A 27,016-nucleotide genomic window follows, 5' to 3' on the forward strand; every position below is an offset into this window, starting at 1 on the left:
ACATGTTCCCCAATAGGAGAAAGGGTACTGCTTCAAATATGGCGGAGGGAAGACTGAATACAGTGGAAATCAAGGAGATGCATGGCTAGGTCCAAAGAGCTACTTATCCAGGACAGGATGCAGATCCTTGCCATGGCCGACACAGTTCAGAATATTGGATAAGGTGGGAGCCATGAATGGGTGATGCAACGATTTAGTTGAATCCCACCTGCAACAATTCAACAAATAATCCAGTTTAGTTATATGAATATTGCAACATTTAAGGTCACAGCAAAGCAAGCCATCAATATAAAACAGTTAACGGCAAATGCAATAAACATTCCATTGCAACCATGTGTCAAAAACCAGTAGTCACTGCCTGGCAGTACTTTACTTGTTTGTATCATATTTGCAGGAAATGACACAATGTGGAATAGAGGTTGTGAGGGGTCAAGTTCTTTAAATATCTTCAAGGCTATAGGGGAGACTAGGTAACCTTGCTTTTTAAAAAAGGATTTCCAGTGTACAAATTACTGTAGTACCTCAATCTATCCAGAAGGTGGTGCTCAGAAGCTCTTCCATGAAAAAGGCATTATTAATATATAAAAAGAGTGATTCCTTTCCACCCAGGCATATGCACTATTATGGATCAATGGGAAAACTCATCATTAAGCTAAATGTATGAGGAAACAAAACATGACAGTGTTTGTTTTTTTAATTTAGAGAAAAGGTGAGTAAGAGGTGACATGATAGAAAAGTATAATATTATGCATGCAATGGAGAAAAGTTTTTCTCCCTCCCTCTCGTAACACCAGAACTCATGGAGTTCTCATGAAGTTGAATACTGGAAGACTCTGGACAAGCAATAGAAAGCCCTTCTTCACACAGCGCATAGCTAAACTGTGGGGTTTGCTGCCACAAGAGGCAGTGGTGGCCATCAACTATGTGCCAAGCTCATAATGCGGCAGCTAGACTGGTGACTGGGAGCGGCCACCGAGACAACATAACACCAGTCCTGAAAGACCTACATTGGCTTCCAGTAAATTTCTGAACACAATTCAAAGTGTTGGTGCTGACCTTTAAAGCCCTAAACAGCCTCGGCCCAGTATACCTGAAGGAGCGTCTCCACCCCCATCGTTCAGCCCGGACACTGAGGTCCAGTGCCAAGGGCCTTCTGGCAGTTCCCTCCCTGCAAGAAGAGAGGTTACAGGGAACCAGACAGAGGGCCTTCTCGGTAGTGGCACCCGCTCTGTGGAACGCCCTCCCATCAGATGTCAAGGAAATAAACTACCATATTTTTCGCCCTATAGGACGCACTTTTCCCCCTCCAAAAAGGAAGGGGAAATGTGTGTCCGTCCTATGGGGCGAATGCAGGCATTCGCTGAAGCCTGGAGAGCAAGAGGGGTTGGTGCACACCGACCCCTCTTGCTCTCCAGGCTTCAGGAAACTCTGCGCAAGCCGCGGGAGCCCTCCCCCGGCTTGCGCAGAGCTGCCTCTTATCCCGAAGCCCCGGCGCGCTCAGCAGTCGCGCCGGGGCTTCGGGTAGCTCTGCGCAAGCCGTGGGAGGGCTCCCACGGCTTGCGCAAAGCAGCCTGTTCTGGGGGCTGGGGTCGGGGGAAGCTCGGGCTTCCCCCGCCCCAGCCCCGTGCCTGGGGGGGGGGGAATTATTCTTTTTTTCTTTATTTCCCCCCCAAAAAACTAGGTGCGCCTTATGGGCCAGTGCGTCCTATGGGGCGCAAAATACGGTACCTGACTTTTAGAAGACATCTGAAGGCAGCCCTGTTTAGGGAAGTTTTTAATGTTTGGTGTTTTATCGTGTTTTTAATATTCTGTTGGGAGCCGCCCAGAGTGGCTGGGGAAACCCAGCCAGGGGTGTGTGTGTGTGTGTGTGTGTATGTGTGTGTTTCTTCTCCTCTTCCTCCTCCTTCTTCCACCAGTATTTGTTTGTGATGTGTGCTTTGCTGCAGTTTTTTATGAGTTTCACAGCCTGAGTTTCACACCACATTAATGGACATCCTGCTTTTGCGGACATAGCAGTCTGTGTTGGTTAGTACAGTGGTACCTCGGGTTAAGAACTTAACTTATTCTGGAGGTCCGTTCTTAACCTGAAACTGTTCATAACCTGAAGCTCCACTTTAGCTGCTGCCACCGCACTGCCGCCGCCCGATTTCTGTTCTCATCCTGAAGCAAAGTTCTTAACCCGAGGTACTATTTCTGGGTTAGCGGAGTCTGTAACCTGAAGTGTCTGTAACCCGAGGTACCACTGTAGTGGCTATGGCTGAAACGGGGACAGGGGGAGAGAGAAGCGGAGTTCCTAGAAATATGAGTGAAATTCAGTGTAGCAATATATGGGGTATGTGCACGGGGAACAAGGTCTGCTTGTGCAACAGGACTTTCCCTGCTCCTACCTCTGTGCACCTATTATTGTTGTTGTTGTTATTATTATTATTATTATTATTATTATTATTATTATTTCATTGAATTTATATGCCGCCCTATACCCACAGGCCTCAGGGCAGGTAAATCTCTTCTGTGGGTTCCCTCCAACCTCCCAGAACAGATTTAGGGCTATTTAGGGAGCATGGGTGGTTGGGCCTCAGCTCTGGGCCAATGGTCCCAGATGGGAGTTGTAGTTCAGCACTATCTAGAAGGGCTGTAGCTCAGTGATAGAGTATCTGCTTTGCAGTTTAATCCCGAGCATCTGCAGGCAGGGCTGGGAAAGGTTTTCTGTCTGAAACTCCAGAGAGCCAGTGCTAGTCATTGTAGGCAAGACAGTGTCTACAGCTGGATCAGCAGTCTGCGTAAGGCAGCATTTTATGTTCCTCACAACAGTGTAGAGAGCATGTCAGATTCTAATTAAACATCAAGAAGAACTTTTTTACGGTAAGGGCTGTTCGAACAGGCTCCCTAAGGAGGTTCTGGGCTTTCCTTCCTTGGTGGTTTTTAAGCAGAGGTTGGATGGCCATCTGTCATGGATGCTTTAGTTGAGATTCCTGCATTGCAGGGGGTTAAACTATATGATATGTGATGGACTTCCGGGTTAGCGCGATCGGCTAATGGCGGATTCCCTCCGAGCTCCGGAGGGAATCGGCTCGACAGGGGCTGGGTCTTGCCGTGCCGGCGACACGGGGACCCTTAAAAACCACGGGCATAGGAGCCCGTGGACATGGTGACTCGGCGGGCATCGTTAGCGCCCTCCCGACTCGTGAAGGAGCCTTTTTAAAGGCTACGGAATGGGTGCCGGGGAGCGGCGTGGTGCTGTGAGTCTTCTGCTTCCCCTGCCGAGCGAAGCCGCATGCCATTTGTCGGAGAGCGCTGACTTCTTCCTATTAAAATTTGGACTTAAAATCAAGAACAACAACCCGTGAGTAATTTGGAAATTGGATTACAAATAATTTGATTTTGAATTCGGCACGAGCGGGGGAGGTGAAAAAAAAAGGGAAGTCCGCCCCCCCTTATTGTAAACAGTTTGAAGCAAGGAGCTGTCAACTAAGGTTGCGAGAAGAATTGGGGTGATTGGATAAAAGATATAAATTCCACAGATTTAAAGGACTAAGCTAATGTGCCGGAGGACAAGAGTTTAATTGTTTGGACTAAGTACCACCTTTCTCAAGCCCGGGAGTAACCCGTGAAAAGAGCCTGCAGAGGATTTATAGAAAACTTTTGACAGCTGTCAAATTAGCTGTCAAAGCTGGAAAAATCAAAGCTTAAACTTTAACCGGCTATACTGCTACAAAATATTGAAAGTAAAGAAAGACTGATACAAATAAACCTGACTTTTGGATCGGAAGGGAAAAGAATACTAAGTAACCAGAATCCCTCTAGAGGGGATTCTTGGATATTACAAGAATGGAACTAGGTCGGGAAATACGAGCTGACTTGCAAGAGCTTATTTTTCTCATGGGAAAGCTGCAAGAGATGATCGAGCAAGGCCATGTTTTGTCTACAAGTCCTACAAAACCGAAGTCAACAGAAAATATACCTACTGAGTTGGAAAGGGACTTGATGCTCAAAACACAGGCAGCTGGACAAGAAAAGAAACCAAAGATTAAGACATCAGCTGAACAGGAGGAGCAGAAAGAAGGGGTGGCTGAAAAGTTACAGAAGATAAAAGAGAGCCGGAGACTTGCCAAGAAGAATTTCAATTTGACTAAGATGAAAACTGGATTATTTGGGACACATAGACTTAAGAAACAGAGTTGGAGCTCCACCTCTAAACAAGTAGGCCTTGCTGGAAGAAATATGGTTAGCATGGAGAAGGTACTTCCTCGACCTGGGGTGTTCAATATGAAAGACTTTCGAAGAAGCCGGCTGAAAGGGACTGAGAGAGATTCGAGAGCCTCGGACGTAAGGTCACCAGGCTAAAAAGACGGACTAATTGGACTTTGGTTTGGGATTGAAACCGGGAAGAGAAGGGTGGGGTTTAGAAGTCCAAAGGGGGCCTGATTTTTATTTTGCAGTGTAAAACTATATGTTCTTTATTATTATAAGAATGGGGAATCTGTGGATGGGAATTAGGGACAATCTTAGGGAAGGTATTTTCTTATTTGTTTTTATATCTCTTTTTTTTCTCTTTTTATGTATGATTAAGGTATATATTCGAAAAATTGCTAAACAAACTAAATTAATGGATAATAATGAATCAAGGTTTAAAATTATTATAAAGAATCATATTAACAAGTTATGGTTAAGTAAATTAATAAATCATGATTAGGACATTAAGGATAAAAACTTGCTTGAATAAACAATCGGAGTTGGAATACAATAAGGGGAGGCGTGGGGAAGTCATGAAAAGAAGTTATTGAAAATGAGACTTAAAAGGTGGAATTTTTTTTTATGTTGTCTTTTGTGTTATTTTTTTGTGTTTTTTGTTATTTTGTAACCTTTTGAAACTTTAATAAAGATTATTTAAAAAATAAAATAAAAAAATAAACTGTATGATATGTGGCGCCCCTTCCAACTCTGATTCCATTCTTTAAGTATGCATAGGGGCACCCTGAATGACGCCAGGCAATAGACTGGGTGAGACTTGGCTCTGGACCCATCAAAAGTGGGAGAAAACCATGGGCAGTGTGATTGGCTTACATATTCTATGTAAGACTATACAAATGAATCAGATGCATATGGTCTGGTGGAAGAGCAAAGTCCTAGTGGACATAGTGGAAAATAAGGCATATTTACCTCTTAACAAGAGTTCCCATATAGCCATAGAGGATAATACACATTGATAGGGTTGTTGTTTTTTAAGTCACCTAAGTCATTTTGAGGCAGTGGACCCCATAAATTATTTATGGATTGTGTGAAATAATAATAATCACCACCCCTCTTGATATCTATCTGCCCATGAATTTTCTCAGGTGACCTTAAATAAACATAGAATGTAAATTACAATTATTGAAAGGAATAAACGATCATATTCTCTCTCTCTCTCTCTCTCTCTCTCTCTCTCTCTCTTGCCTCAAGCAAGAATTTTTGTGTGTCCCAGAAAACAGTTTTCCCTCCTTTTCAGATGGCACAGTGGTGCTGACAGTCTTCCAAAATGGATTCTTTTCTCACTCTTCCCTCCCTCTCCGCTCCTCAGAAGCAAGGAAGTATTTGCCAGGATTTGCCATTGTGGGTGTAAATTATTCTTGAGAACTTTCCAGGTCTTTCTCTTCTTCTTCAGGCTTCGGCAAGAGAGAAAAGATCCCTTTGAGTGGAAATGGTGGAGCTGGTTGCTCAATCGTTTGTTGAGAGAGAGGTGGCAGGGCATTACAAACCTCTCCTGAGAGAGCTTGAGATGGCGGAGGGAAATGGAAGATCCACATCTCACCACAGCTATGCTTCATGCAAAAGTTTGTGGCAAATATGAGCCTGTTTCTTTGGGGCCACTCTTTGAATGGCTCTCTCTTTAGCCTCTGGACCACCTGCTTTGTTGGCCAGTCCTATTTCCTTGGCAGGAATTTCTGCAAGTTCAGACCGTAATGTTCTCCCGAGAAAGGTGCACTCAGTATTCCCGGCACGCCAACATCTCTTTGCACCAGTTCTTTCTCGTCAAAAGGCAAGAGCAACAAAGGCAACTCAAAAGCCCCCTTGTAACGAAAGGGGAATGTTCTCTGAGGTGATTCAAGGACCTTGTCAATCCTTCTGAAGAAGGTTTCCTGCAGCTTTGTCTCAGGTTGTTTTGAGGTAGGAGCCAGCAACAGGGCAAGGTTTCCTCTCTCCACTGTGGGAAGCTGCATTATCATGTACGTTGCGGCAGATCCTGGCATATCCCAATAGCATCTTAATGACAGCCATGGGGGCAAAGTAATTAATTCTCCAGCCTTTCACATCAGGAACCAACAAGCCCTGGTGTGGAACGAAACACTTATGATGAACCCCTCCGAGCTTGTTTTCCGTTTCATCAGAGTGCACTTAATTGAGGGTAATTGAGGGTAAACTGACAAAAGGAGATTTTTTTTCTTTTATTAGAACGGACAAGTCTTAACACTGTAGAGTCTTGCAGGAAAGAGGAAATATCATGCTATGGCACATGGCATGTTGCTGGATGTGACAAAGCTGCACCATTCATGGGCTGAGCTTTTTCAGGCCACTGTTCATCCCCCCGCACACATGGGAAATACAGTGAGCCTGCCTACAACCCTAAAAACTGTGGTTCATTCAGATCTCCCTTGCAACATCTTCTCTGAACACGTAGAGCATGGGTAGGCAAACTAAGGCCCAGGGGCTGGATCCGGCCCAATCGCCTTCTAAATCTGGCCCGTGGATGGTCCGGGAATCAGCGTGTTTTTACATGAGTAGAATGTGTTCTTTTATTTAAAATGCATCTCTGGGTTATTTGTGGGGCCTGCCTAGTGTTTTTACACGAGTAGAATGTGTGCTTTTATTTAAAATGCATCTCTGGGTTATTTGTGGGGCATAGGAATTCGTTCATTCCCCCCCCCCCAATGTAGTCCAGCTCCCCACAAGGTCTGAGGGACAGTGGACTGGCATCCTTGCTCAAAAAGTTTGCTGACATAGAGGGTTTGGAAGTGGGGCCACTGAGCAAATCCTCTCCTCCCGTTCATCCAGGGAACACACAGATGAGAAGTTCTGAACAAATCTAATGTGGATTGATAGTTTACCTGAGTCTCAACCTATGGGGGCACACTTGTGAGATTGTCTTGCCACATATCGAAGTCCTAATACTTGGGTGCATGCCAAATGTTTTTCCAGCAACAACATGGAAGATGTTGTAGAGGCTAGTAATATGGCCATGCCAAGGCTTTGATACCTGATACCTAGACATAACGTCAAAATGCCAATGAATCCCACTATTTACCAATGGGAACAATCTGCCCAGGAAGCTGAAATAACCAGGAGCTGTGGAAGAGCACAACTGTATTCTATTACCAACCAGTGCTAAAATAATAGATTTAAATTCTACCTTGGGCAATCGTTTTTGATTTCCCAGTGTAGTTTCCTATAAGTTAGGAGGTGGTGCAGACACTGCTTCTGACCCATCACATTGAACAGAAGGCTCACCATCTATATATTGTGGCTGTCCAGGTGGACATAGGAAGCTGCTTTTAACTTAGTCAGCTCAACAAGCCATAGTTTCAGATCCTGGTTTGAATACACCTCAGTCTCACAGATTAGGACATATGAGCATATGAAGCTGCCTTATCTTGAGTTGCACCACTGGTCCATTTAGCTCTGAGCTATTTCTGAGTCTGTGTTCCCTCACAGAGCCTAATATAAATCTTCTTCTTCTTTCCCTGCCCTTCAGGATGTGGTCAGGTTCTGCAGGCTTCCAAGGGTCAGATCTTGTTGGAGAGTTATCCACTGAATGCCCGCTGTGAGTGGACTATTCATGCTAAACCTGGTTTTGTTGTTGAGTTAAGGTAGGTGAGAGATGCATTTCAGCATACAGATCCTTCTTTTCAAGTTTATGTACATATTTAAGGCGTGTTCAGCCATCAGGCTAGTATTTCAACCCTGGAACCTAGAGGGATTTCCAGTGGAGTTTTTCTGCTCCCCCAACCATTAACATTAATCATAATTAATGAACTAAAAATGGCTGTATTCAGTGCTATTTTTCTAGAAAAGTAGGTGTTGGAATGCCTCCCTCATTCTTTTAGAATGGCAATGGTGATTACCTGAGAGGTGCCAGAACTGAATTCCAGCTAGTTCCGGCTGGATAAATAAAACCCTGGCTGTATTTCTTTTTCTGTGTCAGAAATTATGCAGTGAGCATGCTGTTTGCATATGGTGTTAGGTTATCTTTAAGGAGATAAGTGATTCCCTGTGCCTGGCCCCAAGAAAACTTACCTGTGAAGAAGCAAAGAGGGAGGCAGCAACTGTGCGTCCTCTCAGAATCCTTTTCCCACTGAGGAATAGACTGGGGATTCAAGTCTCCGCATCTCCAGCAGGAATGTGATGCTATATCACTTGTGTGGGATGCATGAGGTCAGGGTCAGGTTGCATGGAAGATTGTGTCCACCTTGATCCTGCTGTTATGCGTCCCACCAGGAGCACTGGAGTTTATGAGCATTCCTGACTGAATGCTCAAAGCATCACAATTTATCTCGGCCTTTAAAGGGTCCCACACAGGGGCATGGGGCAGAGTAAGTGGGAAACCTTACTGCAGCAGTGCAGGGGTTTTCAACTGTAGTGGTGTGGTTGATGGGGTGCAGCCACCCTCCCAACATTGGCATTGCTTGGATGGGGATAGGACAGGGCAGTGGCATAGTGTTAGGGCCACAGGACTGGTTACAAACTCAGCCCACCCAGAGGAGTGTCTGCTTACTTGCCTAAGTCATGTGGGAAGCCTTTGCCAGTAGCAAAGGCTATCTTTGAAGGCTATCTTGTGAAATGGAAGGTGTAAAGGAAGAGCTTTGGTGGGAGGCTTGTTTCTCTCATTTAGGAGCACAGAAGTAATTTAGAAATACAGACAAATTTTGGCATCTGAATTTGTCAAAAAAAACTCCACCCCTTTTGTGTCCAAGGTTTGCTATGCTGAGTCTGGAGTTTGACTACATGTGCCAGTATGATTATGTGGAGATCCGAGATGGGGACAGCATTGATAGCAGGATAATTAAGCGTTTCTGTGGGAATGACAGGCCTCTCCCAATCCGAAGCACAGGGCCTTCTCTCCATGTTCTCTTCCATTCAGATGGTTCCAAGAACTTTGATGGGTTTCATGCCGTCTTTGAAGAAATTACAGGTAAGTAGGATGAAAAAGTATAAAATGCATGCCCAACAGCTACCTGGGTGAAAAGAAAAGTCTTGAGTTATTGAAGTAATTGTGTGACTATATCCCTTGCAGTGGTTTAGCCACATGATTTGGAAGGGAAAAAATCCAATGAGTGTGAAATATGGTCCTGTTTCATTCTACTCGCAAGATTGCCCCTTGCTGTTCATGTGACTAATTTAGGGCTCATCCACGGTTACCTTTTGCCCTGCTGCTTTCCCTAGGAAAACCCAATATTTACTGTTGAATTGGAGTAAATGGCAATTCGGAGCAAAAGAAAAAGCATGCAGACATGGACCTGGAAAGCCCAGACCTGTGTCTAGAAATGTGGAGCAAAAGTAAGTGTGGATAAGCCCTTTCTGAATCCTTAGCTCTCCATATGTATGTAGTTGTAGATTCCTTTGAAAATTGATCTCAGGAGTTAGAACCTTACTGCTATGGGGCCATAAAACAGTGAATTAACAAAGGGGGGATTAGATGATTATGATTGCCTCTGAGATTTCTCCCCTCTATATATGGTGCATAAAGCTATGCCAGGCTGTTCCAAGTCCCTGCCCTCTTCCCCCCCCCTTCCAGCTCTAAGGTTTGTGGGTTTGTGGGGAAGGGTAGGTTGGAGGGAAATTGAGCCTGAGGAATAGTTACTTGTCAAAGGGTGTGTCCAGACTTTGTGCAAGGGATTCAAGCACGTGCCGGAAATTTAGGTTGGCAGCATTACAGTGGAACAAAGTGCTCTGTTGCCTTGGCACAACAAATCCACTTAAAAATAACAGACTTTCTGCAGTTAGGAAAGTGATGGGGAAATGCACTTTAAGGTATGGATGATTAATGGGGAGACACCAAAATATCCCACAAGCAAATAGGATAACTACCTCATAAACCAATCAAAAAGGATGCTCAATAAAGACCAGACATAGTCTAGCTTCCATATAAGCATTATGTGAGCAAATCAGGATGAATGTTCAATAAACAGGTCATCTTGAAGAGCCCAGAGACTAAGTTCTTGGTAAGGATCATAGAACTGTAGAGTTGGAATGTTGGATGTTAGAGTTGGAATGTTGCATATGGCTTTCACCATGGGCTTCTACCTTCCCAAGTCTGACTCTCAGTCCACTGGGGGTTATCACTTCAGACTGGACAACTTACTTACTGGTTGATCTTCTGTATCATGATTTCTCTTTTCGTTATGGCATGAAGTGCAAAGAGTACCATCACAGGAGTTGCTATAAGTAGCACTGTGTTAATTAAGCAGCCTATTAAAAAAAAGGAAAAAGGAAAAACAAGAGTCAGCTCTGTGAAATTGAACTTGGTGTGGGGTATGTTGCAGCAAGGCCTCCCACACTCATGGGACTAACGTATTCCATACGGGGCAGAATGAATGGATCTTGTTTCCTCCGCTCAGCGGGAGCCTTTTAGTATTCTGCTGCTGCCATCTACTTTTCTTTCCGCCCCATTTTTAGCAGCAATTATTTAGAGATTGGGTGGTTGCTACAGTGGTAATCTATGCAGAGTGGGATATGGAGGGCTTACAGTTTTTAGAAGGAAGCTTTATTGTGTGCCTTATTGTGAGTCTGTCCTGGCCTAATGTGCAGCTGAAATGAAAAGCTTTTAAAACGCTCTCTTTTGCAAGGCCGCTGACACTGTTTATGGGAAAGAATGTGATTTGCATGGGGAGTGAAGAGGCTTGGGGGGGGGGGGACTGTGGGATGGAGACCTCTGGCAGCACAAATTTAACAAGATATAGCAGTGTGAAATCCTTCTCTGGACAAAAACCTCAAGGGGTAGCCGAGATCGGTGTAACAAGATGAACAGAGTTTCCTTGGCTGTCCTCCTGTTTATTGCTAAGAACAGGTTGTAGCACTTAAAGACTGTGCAGTGGCCCAGAAGGGATCAGGTGATACCCTTGGCTAGGACCACAATCCTAAGCATTCTTACCAGGAGTCCCATTGAAGTGAATGGAGCTAACATATGAGGGTTCATGTTTAGGATCAGGCTGCCTGAGGGTCTTTGCAACTAAGGAAAATAAAAAGGGGTGGTTTTATTAATCATTGTAGAAACTATAAAGTATGCTGTTATAGAGTTTCATTTGGGGAGATTTGTTTTTCAACTTTTGGCACTTCTGTTGCTGGGAACCGCCTGCTTACATCAGCTTTATTAAGCCCCTGCTCAGATCTCTCGCTGCCCATGTATATCTCTTCACTGACATTTCATAATCCTTTGGTCTCTGCAGGGTCTTCTGCTGTAATTGCAACTCTGTGGGTTGTACAGTTTTCCTTCTCCATGGCTTCTTTCCTGCCCATTTATTTCTAGTCTTCCGAAATCATAATGGGTCAAGTCTTGGCTGTGTCCTAAGTTCCTTGGGGGCCAGGTGGCAAAGGAAGTTCAGGTGATCTATATGAAAACCACAGGGGTGTCTATTGTGCTTTTTTAGTTCCAGGTTTAGATTATTTGCGAAGATAAGGCCACTCTGCCTATGCCCTGTCTTTGAGAAAAATATTGTTCACCATGAAGAATAAGGCTTAGTCAGGTCAGAAGTTCTGGTAAATGGAAGAACTTTTAAAATGATTTTCTTCACAGCACAGGTCTATATTACCACTTAAAAACAGGAACATTCACTGAAAATACGTTCTCTTACAAATGTTTTTCACACCGGGATGGCTGTGCATATAAGAGATGAAAGAGGTGAAGGAAGCTGTTTTATGGTCCTCCTTATACTTTTTTCCAGCTTGTTCTTCCTCTCCATGCCTGAATGACGGAACCTGCATCCTAGATAAAATTGGTGGCTACAAATGTGCTTGCCTTGCTGGCTATACTGGGAACCGCTGTGAAAGCTGTGAGTACATACATCCCTATGCCTGTGAATGTGAATGTACATGAGCTTGATTTGAATTATTGTGTTTTCACTTAATGCTTAGCATTGCTATACAGAATATTTTATTTGTTTGTTTGTTTGTTTAAAATTTATATCCTGCTCTTCTTCCCAAAGGAACACAGGCCAGCAGGCTGATGGAGTCTGATAACTGGCACACAATGGCTAATAATGATAATAACAATAACAAGAATAACGCTTTGGAAGGTGCTGAAGAAAGAATAGCCTGGTCCACACATAAAACTAAGCCATGGTTTACTTAACAAACCTCAATTTAAGCATGAGTTGTCCCACAGATGGCTTGCTTCTCCAAAGTTTGCCTTGTTTTCTAACTGCCCTTGCCTTGTACCTTTGTACTGTGGTGAACAACTGAGATGGGGTTGCCCAACAAACCATGCTTAAGCAAGAGTGCTTGATTAAAACAAGCCAAAGTTTGTAAACTGCTGGGCAGGGTTCATGCATAATGCTAAGTTGGGGTGGGGAAGCTTTTCTACCTGGTAGGCCAGTTCCCCACACCCCCGCCACCTGCAGGCCAATTTGTCAGGCGAGTGGGACCATCATTTTGTGCTCTTATCTGCTTTTCTGCTTTTAGATGTGACTGTCATTGCCAGTTCCCCACAGCAGCCATTTTGTGACTGGGACCTATGACACCTTCTCAAAATTTCAGTTGTGCCAACAGGCCAAAAAGGTTGAAACCCTTGAAATAGGGTATAGCTATGTATTATTTTAAATAATACCATTCTCTATAAAGGAGTGCATTTTTAATGAAGAACATGAATACCTCATGACTTATACAAAAGAACATGGGGGGGAGGGTAATATATTGATCATCCTGTTTTATAAGATGCTAAAAGACTTGAGGTGTGCCCCCCAGCTATCTAAATTCTAAAGATCTTAGAACAGGGGTCAGCAAACTTTTTCAGCAGGGGGCCGGTAAACTGTCCCTCAGACCTTGTGGGGGGCCAGACTACATTTTTTTTGAGGGGGGGAATGAACAAATTCCTATGCCCCACAGATAACCCAGAGATGCATTTTAAATAAAAACACACTTTCTACTCATGTAAAAACACCAGACAGGCCCCACAAATAACCAAGAGATACATTTTAAATAAAAGGACACATTCTACTCATGTAAAAACATGCTGATTCTCAGACTGTCCGCGGGCTGGATTTAGAAGGTGATTGGGCCGGATCCGGCCCCCGGGCTTTAGTTTGCCTACCCATGTCTTAGAATTATAGCAGTTTTTGTTAAAATTCACTCCTGGCACACATTTTTAAAATTTCCTTCGGTATTACCAAACAAAGCCTGAACATTTTTTTCCTGGGTAGTACATAGGTAAACAGTCCCAACTTTATTTTGATACACAGAGGAGAATCATGAACCTAAAATTATTTCTGTCTGCCTTAATGCTTTCAAAACTAAGCCAGGAACATTTTTATTCCATGTCTTTGAAAGAAGCGGATATACTGTAGCTTTTCTCTAGGCAGATCCTGCTGATATGAGAGACTGTTTCCTGACAGACAAAAAGAAGTGCTTTTGGAATGAGAAAATTGAGGGCAGAATCTTATATACTGACGATCCATTGGCTGAGGGGCTATAGGGTTTGCATGAAGATCACTGTGCTAGCTGAACTGCTGTCCTGGCAGACATCCTGACAGAATGGCCCAGGATATGCTGGCGAAATACTCTGCCAGTGAGAGGACTGAAATAGGGCACGGACATGAGGAGGACAGAGGCAACACAGGGGAGGTCATCCATATGTTGGATATTATATGCCTTCAGTCAAGTATTACACACCCTATTGATGGCACAACCAGCCCCATAGCTGACCCAGGAATTTCCCCACCTACGAACTTCAGCTGGGGTGAAGGGCAGTAGGACAATGACTGCAAGGGAATCCTTTTGGGATGCTGTCCCTTCAAGCAAAGTGGTTGAGTTGCAGTAGGTGGATTGGGTCCTGCTTCACAGGTATTTGCATTACCTCAGCAGATAGGGCTTCAGAATGCAGAGGACACCTTTACAATATCACCCTAAATGGAAGAGTTCTCCTAGAGATCATACAACTGAAATGGCTTAACTTTGCATTGTTAATTTTCCAGTGCTATCATCCTGGTCGTGGATTTGAGGAATTAGGGAATTGTCTATCTTCCCACCACTCTTAGGTGTTATCTCCATCCTCTTGTAATGCATATGCAATATTGGTTCACCCAGTGCTTTTTTTTTCTTAAAAAATGTTTAGGGGTACTCTCATTTTGACTCAAGTAAACCCCCATGTTATAGTTCAAATTGGGGAAAATAAATACAGTAAATGGACAAAAGTACAAAGAACATGCATTACTCATATTGAAATACTACTCCTCAATGAGGCCAAACTTTCATAAGTAAAACACCACACATCCACATTCCACACTGCTTCACACATTAAATGCTCGCTTCCGTCTGAGACTCAGGAAACACCGTGACAGGAAATCAGGCTGCCATCAGGGGTAGCAACAGAACTGATGATTCACCATGCTAGAGAAGAAGCTAAACATTTTCTAAAATAGTTTCTTCTCCTGTTAGTTTCACAAAATGTTTAGGGGTATGCGTCCCTCCAGAAAAAAAGCACTGGGTTCCCCTGATTCTTCTCTGTGCTTACTAAACTTCTGTCAAATTAAATTGCATGAATAGTTAGCGTTACGGACGGATCTCAATGAATTCTCCCCACCCCCTTATTCAAGTGATGCACAGTCCTTTATTAATAGAGCAAATTGGATGGGCTAATTTTCATCCTAATTAGCCCACCAGCCTCAATCCCTAGATGTAAAAGAAAACTATTAGACGCTGCAGCTAGATCTCGTCTGTCTCCATTATCATTATAGCCAGACAATGGGCTTTGTAATTTATAACTAAAGTGCACTAAACTGGTGCTTAAAGGGCTGCAACAAGATGGAAAGTTGCTGGCACAGTTGGCTAGTGCAACCGTATGTGGACTGAGCAGCTGCAAATTCAAAACAGTTCTAAATATAAATTGGAAGAAGTGGTAAGGGAACTGGTGAAGGGGAGCATCAGGAGGATGAGGTACAAATTCTTTGCAGTGGGGAAGGAGCTGCAAATGCACATTAAATGTGTGTGTGGACAAGGCCTGTGTTGTTCTGCTCTTTGTTTGAACCCCTGCTGGACAGCCTGAGGAAGGATAAGAGAAGAGTACAGGACTGTTTGCCAAACTTACCAGTAGGACCCCTCCACCTACAGATATATCAGCTGGACCGTGACTATTAACACAAACCCCACCTGCCAGGCTCCCAAGCAAAAGTTGACTCCAGATCTAAGTTAGTCCCATTGATTTCAGTGTGTTTAAGTATGACAAAGGGGACTTCCGGGTTGGCGCCTCCAGGCAATGGCGGAGTTCCTCCGATCGGGAGGAATTTGCTCCGCGGAAATTAGGGTCTGACCGCCACGGCGAAGGCGGAGACCCACTGAAATCACAGGCGGGAGAAGCCTGTGAACTTGGGATTCGGCTGGCACCCTTTGCGCCTCCCCTACTCGCGGGGAAACCCTGATTTGGGGATCCGGAGCGAAGTGGGGTGAGTGGCGCGGTGCTTCGAATTGACTGCTTCTTTCACGGAGTGAAGCCGCATCGCTGTTGCCGGAGAGCGCTGACTTTTTCCTGTGGACAATTGGATTCTAAACAACTACCCATGAGTAGAACGGAAAATTAGATTCTTAAATTCATTAATTTGGCATCGAAACGGGAAGGTTCTAAACAGGAAGTCCGCCTTCCTTTTTTGTAAACAGATTGAAGCAAAGAAGTTGCAAGTTAAAGCCTTGGAAAGTTTATTTTTGTAAAGGATTAAATCTCCATCGGTTAAAACTATTAAACCCCCCTTGGAAGCAGGAGAAGAGGGGGGAAATTTTGGACCTAGTGAGCCTGCAGGAGAAAGTGAAAAACCAAATTACCACTGCTCCGAACCTGGAAACGGGCTGCCAGAAAGAGTGACGTTTTTTTGACGGCTAGCAATAAGAGAAATATATTGTTTCCATTGTACTCATCTGCGTTTAAAAAGTGGGAAAAGAAACTAACTTTATAGTTTAAATTGTGTTTGAAAGGATTGATACAAGTGGAGACTGTTTCCCTCTAGAGGGAGCTTTTGAAACTGTTACAAGAGTGGAGCTGGGGTTTTTCCAGTCGCAAGATAAGAACTGTGTGAAATAGAGATTGACCTTGGACTTTAAGAATGTTGACAGAAGGAGCCTTAGTGACTGTATTATGTAAGATAAGTTATTCGTTGGAACAGCTCCACAAGAAGACGGACGCTATGAATACCAAACTTGAGAACTTGGGACAAAAAGTGACTAATTTGGAACAAAAAGTGACCATTAATACAGAAATTGTTCAGGATTTGACACAGGAACCTACCTTGACAGGACAAACTGGGGAGAAGACGAAGGAGAACGTTGGTGTTGTTAAACCTAAAATAATACAAGTGGAAGCCCCAGTTTTACAGAGGCAAACTGAGGACTATAAGTGGAGGCCTTTTATGAATGAATATAGAAAAAGTCAGAATTTGAAGATTGGAGCCCTGCTTGGCTTGAAGAAGGAAGGTTGGATAGACTCTTTCAAGCAGAGATTTACTGACCCTTGGGTCCTGAATCTGGGTGAGGAGGTGATTGGAGTTGTGGGGGCCTTTGGATCTGGAGGAGCCTTGAAACATGATTTGAGACATTGTATGTACACTGGTTTTAGCTGTGGAGAGTTGGTTGGTCTGTCGAGAGGGAATGGGGGCATGGTTGGATCGTTGCCCCCCTAAGACCTGCGCTTCAGCACCCTCAGTATCAAAGAATATGAAGAAAAACTGCAGAAGGGACTTGGAAAAGATTTAAGAGCCTCGGACAGAAGATCTCCAGGTTGATGAACTATATGGAATGGACGGAAATGACTGGCAGAATCCGAGACCAGGGAGAAGAGATGGTGGTAGAAGATTGGGAAAGTTTAAAGTTTATATATAGAAATATTGTAAATTTAATGAGTGTTAGAAAATTGTTGGAATGAAATTTTATGGCTTTAGCAGAAATGTTATAAGGAGTTAGGTATAATTATTTCAGTATTAATGGAAAATAAGGTACAAAATATGTTAAGATATTCATAATGATAAAAATAGAGAAAGATGGAAAGGAATTGCTGAAACAAGTAATAGAAGTGGAATACAAAAAGGGAGGTGAGAGGAGGTCAATGAAATAAGGGAATGAAAGATAGAGTAATGAAATGGTATGGTATATGTTTTTAAATTGTTGTTTTTTTGCTTTGTTTAGGTTAATGTGTTAAGGTTGTGTTTTGTATTGTTTATTGTATTGTTTTTCTTTTCTCTCTCTTTTTTTCCTTCTCTGTTCTGTTTTGTCTTTTTCTTTCGCCTATTTTCTTCCTTTTTCTTTTCTTGTAAGTTTTAAAAGCAATAAAGATTATTTTAAAAAAATAATAATAATGACAAAGGGTGCATTCACACAGTCGTTTATTCCATTTTCCTGTTTTCCTAACTCTTAATTATCTTTTAGATTTCACTTGACATAAAAGCCACTTCTGGAAATACAGTGGAATATAGTGCAGGTTTAGCTTTCATTTCAAAGTTATTTACAAATGGATATTTTTTTTCCGGAAGTAAATAACACGGAAATGAGAGCTACATTTCTACTATATTTTGGTATTTTTCCGGAAGTGCCTTTTTCTAACATTGGGAAAGCAGCTGTGTGTATGCAGCTGAAGTCTGAATCCAACCCAAAGTATTTTCCTAGCAATTTAACAAACTCCACCCACAGTCGGATTGGACACTTAGGCTGTAAGTAGCCAAAGTTTTGGAAAACTTTAGCATAAATGCTCTCTTCCCCCACCCCACCCCGGTGCTTTATTAACCCCTGTTATGTATATGTGGAATACAGTCCTATCCTTGCTCAGCCTCTCTTTGACCAGGCTAGAAATGGTTTTCCCCCCTCCCCTCCCCTCCCCCCTTTCAAGTTGTGTACTGTGTTCCTCTCAGGGGGTGCAGAGCATTCTGGCTCAGTGGGCCTCCCAGGGAATTGCTGGCCTTCTAAGCGAGGGACTCTGACCCCTTTTTGCTCTGAGACTTCCTGTCACCTTTGTCTGAAACAAAGCCCAGCAAGCTCAAGTCCTTGAGTAAATGCTGGGATCTTGTATTGAATGGGGAATTCATTGCTTAGATCCAACTTCCATTTCTTTACGGCTTCCCAGTCTCCCTTGCCAGCCGTTTGACACTTCTCCCGCATCCTAATGAAGGGTGCTCCATTGAGCTAAACTGTGGTGTACTGTGCTATCACTAGCAGCTCCTCGATCGTTCCAGCATCACCTCTTTTTTCCAGGATAGGCCTGTGAAAATGCTCTCTTGGTCCTTCCCCTGTGCTTGACTCCTGCCCACTGCCATTGCTCAGCCACACACAAGGTTTTCAGAAAGACAGTTCTTCAGGGCTTCCTTGTCTTTGCCGACTGACTCATGTGTTTAAAAGGGACACCCTCTCAGCCTCTGGCAGCAGGAGAAGTAGAAACAGCTGCTCTCTGTAGGGTATTGAACATGGTTGTTGTTTCTGGTTTGTTTGTTTTAAAGAGAGAAAATAATCTTTACGGAGTCAGTATTGTGAGACTACTGCTATGATGTTGCTGCACTGATAAAGGGGAGATGTTCATGTGATTACCTGAAATTACTGAGTGCCAATATTGAACATGCCTTCCTAATACTGGACAGAGGAAAATCTTTTTGTTTGTTTGTTTAAAAAAATGAATAAGGCTGAAATCCTATATACACCTGGGAACAAGCCCTATTGAAAGCAATGGGGTTTACTTCTGAAAAGATGTATATAGGATTAGACTGCAAGAATTACGTGAATGTAAACCTCAATGGGACTCACCTGAGCAGAAAAGTATAGGATTGCGCTGTCAGGGATTCACAGTGTGTGGTAGGGAATAAATCACATGCCAAATCTGTGAGGATTAGTGGCATGCCCCAGTGGCGTGGCGTGGGGGTGCAGGGGGGGCCAGCCGCACCTGGCGCAACATCTGGGGGGGTGCGCTCGCACTCGCAGCTCTCTGCCCCTACCTGGCTACCTGGTTAGGGGGCGCAAATTACTTGCCTTGCCCCGGGTGCTGACAACCCACGCTACGCCACTGGCATGCCCTGCCAAAGGCACTTTGAAATGTTCCAAAAATATATCGCCCTACTGGTCTACATTTTGCATACATTTCACACAGCATCTCATTCCCACCATATCAACCTTTTCAGAATGCAATCGTTCATTATATACTAGTGAAGTTATCAGACTGAATTCCCAAGCAATGCATATAGAGGTGCGCTATCCACAAACAGGGACGCGGGTGGCATTGTGGGTTAAACCACAGAGCCTAGGACTGGCCAATCAGAAGGTCGGCAGTTCGAATCCCTGCAACGGGGTGAGCTCCTGTTGCTCAGTCCCTGCTCCTGCCAACCTAGCAGTTCGAAAGCATGTCAAAGTGCAAGTAGATAAATAGGTACCGCTCCAGCAGGAAGGTAAACGGCGTTTCCATGCGCTGCTCTGGTTCGCCAGAAGCAGCTTAGTCATGCTGGCCACATGACCCGGAAGCTGTACACCCACTCCCTCGGCCAATAAAGCGAGATGAGTGCTGCAACTCCAGAGTCGGCCACGACTGGACCTAATGGTCAGGGGTCCCTCTACCTTTTATCTACAAACAGGATTGAGAAGTAGGGAGCATTAAGTGCAAATTCAATACACACCATCTACCTGCTGACATCAATGAAGTGGTAGCTGAGGGGTGCTTGCCCGGCTTTGGGAAGGAGGAAGGAGGACTCTAGGACCCTGTCACACCCCTCACACCTCCTTCCCAAAGCTGGACAAGCCTACCGGGGTCTGAGAAAGCATCCTCTTTGGCTGCACTGCCCTAAATCCTCCTCTGTAGTGCCTCCTGTCTGAAACTCTGGAGACCCATTGTCAGTCATTGCTGACAATACTGAGCATAGGTGCCAGCTCCCTGGGGCCCTGGGTGCCCAAGCACCCACAAAATTCCCCATGAAGGGGCTGGGCATCCACAAATTTTGGCTCCAGGGCCATGCACTACATGGCACCCATGACCCTGTGCATCCACAGTCATGGGGCCAAGCTGGCACTCCTGATACTGAGCTAGATTGGCCAGTGGTCTGACTTGACTCAGTACAGTATATGACAACTTCCTATGTCCTGACTGCTGCCCTGAGACCAGTACCTCAAAGACCAAGCAACGTGTAATGGAGGTCCTACTTAATCCCTTTCCTTTTGAGCTTCTCATCCATGAGCTGAGAACAAGGATGCGTGGACTCTGAAAATGACAGCCAAGGTTGCTCCTGAAATCTTCAGAGTGAAATAAAATTTGATGACCTCTTGGCATTGCAAAATGCAACATAAGGTATATTGCTTAATATATCACGTTGCAATCTGGGAGATGAATTTGTTGAAAAGGAAAGCAGGGCAGAATTACTGAAACTGTGGCAAATCATGCAGGCTGATGGAAATGTCATTAGGCAAACTGTGTGTGTGTGTGTGTGTGTGTGTGTGTGTGTGCACGCGTGCGCGTGTGTGTGTTGGCGGTCAGGAAGGTTAGGCTCCAATTCTGTATTTGGAATTGCAGAACAATGCAGAGGGGAAAATTCAGCTTTCACAGCTCTGCTACTGACTCACCATGTCACCTTGAATTAAGGCATATGGTGGCTTCCCTCCACATATTTGCATTATTTCTATTGTTGCTGTGATTATTAATGAACTTCAGCTGTTGGCTTAAATATTATTGGTAGGAAAAGGTACATACTTGTAGCAATTCTGTTGATGCCCCAACCAAGGAACTGGATCTGGCCGTGGTTATTCAGGTTATGTCCTGATTGGATTGTTGTAAGGGGCTCATGTCTTCAGAAGTGTCTGTTGCTTCCAAACAAAGCAGCCAAACTGCAGTCTGTCTAGTATGGGGTGTTTCAATAATGTCACCTCAGGGTTATTTCAGCTAGGGATGTTGCTCCCCTCTCCTAATCACTCCCCCCACCCTAAATCCTTTATACTAATGACAAATGCATTCTGCAAACGTGGATTGATGCACAACCAAAATGACACCACTTGTGCATCTCAGAGGGTTGATTTGATTTTATACATGTATTCCGCTTTCCCAACAGCAGATGTTGAGCTCAAAGCAGCTTACAATAACCACATGAGCTTTAAAACACACACATAATTGCAGTCACTTATAATACCAAACACAGTAGCATTTGAAGCAAACAACAACAACTTCATCAAAACAATGAATACAATTCAATAAAGTCATAATAACTCATAGCATTGCCAGGATACTTCCTAATCACATGCAACCTTACTCCATAACAACAAAATATTGATTAGCTGTGATTGGGAGTGATTGGCAGGGTTGGGGTAATCCTGATATTTGTAGATGTACCAAAACAATTACAGCCCAAAACAAAACAGCCCAGTAATGTCTCAGCCAGGCTATCCTGAGCTAAGTGGGGAAAGGGCAGGATACAGATTTGGTTTATTGTTATTTTATTATTATTTAAAGAAAATACCATCCTTTATTCAGCCCCACAATCTTCCTTTTAAGAGCTATTTATTGTGGTGTTCCCTATGTGCTTACCAAGGGATACCTTCTGGAACCTGTTCACAATATTAATGATAGAAGCATAGAGCGAGAAGGTGAAGTTTGATGGGGACGTTTATAGTTTTCATTCAGCCCAGTCTTATATGCAAACGAGTTCAGTTCTATAATTAAATGGGTTAACCAAATAACCAGAAAGGTTGTATCCAAAGACACAGATTTCTAAGGGATTCGAACAATGCTGATAAAGATCAAGTGGCTAGTTGTAAGCAACAGCCTCCAAATTGCCTCCGGATGAATACATCCCAGTGGCTGACCCAAGCATACTTTCACATAGTTACTGTCTCATTCACAGACGCATGGAACTGGAAGACATTGGGGTGGGTTCCACTTGGCTGGAAGGGCATGAAAAGATTTTCATTGCTGCTGGGATTACATCATTGCTTTATTCTGGTGATTCCTGGCTGTTGGGATAACTGCAGAAAAGGATGTTTTGCTCAAACCAGAACTCTAAATCCATGGATGAAAATATACTGTGAGGCTCGGTGACCACTACAAGATTCCCTTCCATGTTGTGTACGAGGCATGAGTGAGGAATACTGTCCAAGTGTGCGTGAAGACAGACATTCAAAAGTGTGATGGAGGTGCCTCAAACACACATTTGCCACACATGGAAGCATTTGTTTTCCAGGTAGCCTTGCCCTATGCTTGTTCTAGAGCAGGCATAGGCAAACTCGGCCCTCCTGATGTTTTGGGACTACAACTCCCATGATCCCTAGCTAACAAGACCAGTGTTCAGGGATGATGGGAATTGTAGTCTCAAAACATCTGGAGGGCCGAGTTTGCCTATGCCTGCTCTAGAGAGACAGACTATCCTGAAATTTCCTGTGATTGGAAATTCCTACCTGGATGTACAGTATTTATCCTTTGCTGCAGTCACAGAGTAATCAGATCAACTTTCTCGAGAATCAAGTCTATGTTTTAAAAGATCATATTAATATCTTGAAAATATCAGGTGGATGTAGACCAGAGCGCCCGGTTCCATCAGACTGGGTGCCGAACCAAGGGGGCGCCACAGAGCATCACAACTATGACATAGTGAATTAAGTAGAATGGGAGGCAAGAGGCAGGGGTGCCAAATTTGGGCCTTGCACAGCGCACCACTGAAATTTAAAAGACCAAAGTCTATCCCTAAAAACATGAAAGCAATTTTATTTGGGATAGACAGGTCACTCTCTGTTTTTAATCCAAGTCACTTTTCCATGTGCTCACCCATTCTGTACATTCTATACCATTTCTGCATTTCTCTGTGAATATTTATAAGAAAAAAACTTGCATTAGAATTCAAATGCATGGTTTTAAACACACTTTCTCTCAAAATACACATTTGGAATTGTTTTATGATGAAATTTTTGAGCCAAGATCAGTGCTACAACATTTGGAGAAGTGTAAAATCCCACAGATAGCTACATTCCAATCTGATAGGCTTGGTTTAGGTCAATTCACACTGGACTTCACAAAGATCAGATTCTTTATAGCCTCTTGTGGGCCATATTTCAGAGGTATAGGTGGCAAATGTCAATATCTGTGGTCATACTGAAGACAAAGAATTATTATCTAGCTATGGGATATATTATGGATGAGATGTGGGTGGATGAGATTAACCTATGTATTATTTAGCAATGAATAATGGAGGGGAAAGAGACCAGAAAAAGAAAAGTAGGCTTTATTTATGCAGGGAAGTAATGGAACATGGGTAAAGAACAGTCGGGATTTAGAAAGGATTAATAGGGGAATGTTCAGCAGAAGAAGAAAGTGGTTTTAAATAGGTAATCCAATTTTTCCGTAGCAAATTGAGTATAGAAGCTTTTTCTAAATGGCAAATAATTCAAAGTTGAGGAATGTTGCCCATAAGTAATTGAGGAAGAAAGGAATGAAATTATTCTCTTGGTTATTAATAACCCAGAATACTTAACTTAAAAATTCAGATACTCTGTCTTCATTTATTCTAGACTGTCTTTGAGTTCTAGAAATACCCACAGAAGATAAATATAACATAGAGTATTAAATATAGTTCATATTTTGTAAGAAAAAGAAATCAATGAATACCTGTAGAAAAAAAGGCAAGGATGGTATTAAATCTTATCACACACTCATGGAGTTGTACAGTTTTGAAACCCTCACATTTTCTGCCTTGGCACTCCTCCATCAATCAGGAAGAGGGCTTTATGGACTGACCAAAGCAACTCTTTTGGCCCAGTCCCTAACCCTTTGTGAGCACAAAATATTCATGACATGGGGCCTGACAGATACAGCTTGGTTCCACATGTCTTACTGTGTTCCCTGGGAAGAGGGTTGGGAATTGTTGAGGACAATAGGGGTCTCCTAACAACTCCCAGCACCCTTAACAAACTACAGCTCCCAGAATTCTTTGGGAGAAGTTATGACTGTTTAAAGTGTTATCATAGCACTTTAAATGTATAGTGTGAATGTGGCCTGTGTAGGATCCACTGCCAATCAGAGAGGATCCTGGAGGTCTAGATGGATAAACGGTCTAATAGCCTAGGAAAAGGCATCTTCCTTATGTTCCTATGCCTTGTAGTGAAAATACAAAAATTGACATTGGCCAGAATGTTCTTCATTCACATTAATAATGCCTTCATTTGTACTTAATGGTGGTTCTGTATGAAGCTGCTGCCTGAACTTCACGTAATTGGGTTTACTTTTGCTGCCTTTTCATTCTCCTGCAGCACTGAAAACTTGTCTTTTAATCTGTATTACACAGGAAATTTCCTACCAGTGCTGAATATTTAGAAATAATGAAGGACTCTGGTTAGGAAGGTCTTGTATAGTTAAACGTTCCGCAAAATTTAACTGACTGCACCAGCGACACAGACATAGCATCACTTTTATTGGTTCCTGGGACTTATATGCTAGAAAGCATTAAAATAAGTCCCATTATTTTAATGTGGCAGTTAAGCATGCCCTCAATATTTTCCCTTTGTTTTTGTTTTTTTAAATGATATTTATTGAGAATTTTAAAATTACAAAAAAAAAAAAAAATCCCTTTGGAATTAATGGGACCTAAATGTGCTTGGTAGTGGTTGGATAGGACCATCCTTTTGGACAGGATCATTTCCATTCTTTTCTGAAAAATGATGATACAGGTGTAACTCTTTTGTGGCATGGGATAAGATGTCAGCCATCCAGGTCACTCTTTCATTGTTGAGAACCCAACACTTAGAGTTTGGTGGTGCTTCTAAAGGGATTTGAGTGTGACTTCTCCCATTTGGATCAGACCCCAGCAGAATATGGTCATTACAAGTGGAGATATGTACTGAATGTTCCACTATTCCATTCTCTCTCTGAAACCTCTTTCCAGCTAGAGCCACATAGGCAGCTGCAAAGGTTAAATTGGCCTTGAAGGCGGGAGACACTCTTAAAAGGCATTTTAAAAATATATCTTATAAAGGATCCTGTCCTTGGCTAAAACTCTATTGAATGCACAGTGGAATCTGAAGAGGGGAAAAATCAATCAGGTTCATGTACCCAACAGGCAACCATTCACACAATGAAAGAAAACTTTCCTATAAAACACACAAGGTAGCAGCACTCATTTCAAAACCAGCTTCAGAGCTTTTCTTGCACAAAGCAGGAATGAGGCAGAAAAAGGATCAAGCTGTAGAGAAACTGCAGGAAACACTCTAGAGAAGGAAGGGGCTTACAACAGGTTACAAGACAGCATGTGTTGCCCCCATTTTACTGGGTGAAAAGGTCCTCAATGCGTTTGCTTTTTCATCAGGCAGAATGACAAGGCAGCCAATATGAACCTGAAAACTCTGATGGGAGCAAAGTCATAAAGCATACAGGGCTAGTCCAGGAACTTCTGGCATGTGATGGCCTTTACGGCTGTTGCTAATAAACATATGAAATGGCTGGCATTTGCTGCCCTTTGATGGTGACCCACCAACTGGGGCAGGTACCTTGTTCCTCTTCACTGGAGCAGTGGCCCTATGTAGCATTGTTACAAGTAGGCTTTTTACATCAGTATAACATGGCAACTAAGCCATAGTTTTTCCAAGGTTTGTCCTATGGTTGCAGTCATGGCTAAGGAGAGTCCTTGACCATGGTTCTGGGTTTGGACAACACACTAAGCCAAAACCATGGCTTAGCTGCCACACCTCAGTGACTTAAAGAGCCTGGGATGGAGCAAAATTTCTGTGATTTCCTTGGGAGCCAGTGGTATCACGCTAACCCATGGTTTTGCTTAGTGTGTCGTGCGAACCTGGTCACAGATGAGTACAGAAAACCTAAGGGCCTACTGCTGCAAGTACTTGTATACTCATGCTTTAAGTCAAGTAACTAATCGGATTGCTTAGGTGGTAGTATTTAAGATGAAAGATACGTCAGGAATTTGGTAGATTGGAATGAAGTGTGTGCTTTTTTATATAAAAAAGAATTATGTACAGCAGTCTCAATATTTTGATTTTTTTTTGTCTCTGTATCTCTTCCTTCTTAATATTTTTATTACATTCTAAGTAAATAATCAACTTAACACAGCCCTGTTTTTGTAATAAAGTGGATTTTTTTGAAATATCTGAACTGTCAGTGGTGATGTGTAGGACTCCAGGTGCTCCTGCTCATGGTTTTGTGGAAGGAGATGACTTTAAATACGGGTCCCAGGTTTACTTCAAATGCAACGCAGGTTACACATTGAAAGGCAGCCATGTTGCCGACTGTCAGCTAGATGGGAGCTGGTCAAAACATCATTCTGAATGTGGTAAGGATGCTTTACATTTTTTATTAAGTTTCAACCATTGTTCCATTATTATTTTCCTTTAAGACTAATTAACAGCAAAGCCAACACGCTATTTTGAGGTTGACAAATTAATAGTGTGACATTCATTCACATGGACCCTCTTAATAAGAGGCTACCTGTAGAGAAGCCTCAGTGTGCTTGTAGTGACTTCCAGTTATTACAGCGAGTACGAGTGCCTGCTCCTGGCAGGCTTTTGCCTGTGCTCCTAAAACGTCTTGCTTCACTTGGCATCGGCTGCTCTTCCTTAAAGGAAGGACTTGCCCTTGGTAGAGATACAAGGAAACCATTTTCAATTTTTTGTATGTTGTGGCTGATGCTTTTCTCCTTCCCCACTGAGGGCAAAATTGGCCTTTGCCTGAAAGAAAAATGAAAACATTCCATCCAACTATTTCTTTGCTCTTTTTGGCAAGGGATTCTGGGTAAGGGTAAGGGTATTGTGAGGTCTCTTCTTCAAGCTTGGGACAAGGCTTAAACAGGACTGGGTCACTGCTGCCACGGACGGCTGTACTCTGGATGCCAAAGAGACTTTT

General features: G+C 43.2%; 1 protein-coding gene across 2 annotated transcripts in view; it reads left to right on the top strand.

Moving 5' to 3' along the window:
* The window catches only part of PAMR1 (peptidase domain containing associated with muscle regeneration 1), a 54,091-nt gene that overhangs the window by 18,265 nt on the left and 8,810 nt on the right, over positions 1-27,016 (top strand). For both annotated transcript variants that reach the window (XM_080983273.1, XM_080983274.1), the window contains exons 4-7: positions 7,730-7,844; positions 8,949-9,166; positions 11,916-12,023; positions 26,277-26,447. In XM_080983273.1, the coding sequence (XP_080839399.1) occupies positions 7,730-7,844; positions 8,949-9,166; positions 11,916-12,023; positions 26,277-26,447 (612 nt within the window). The remainder of the gene's footprint in view (positions 1-7,729; positions 7,845-8,948; positions 9,167-11,915; positions 12,024-26,276; positions 26,448-27,016) is intronic.

The sequence above is a fragment of the Podarcis pityusensis genome, assembly GCF_964106645.2.
Source record: "Podarcis pityusensis genome assembly, chromosome: 1".
Lineage (NCBI taxonomy): Eukaryota > Metazoa > Chordata > Lepidosauria > Squamata > Lacertidae > Podarcis > Podarcis pityusensis.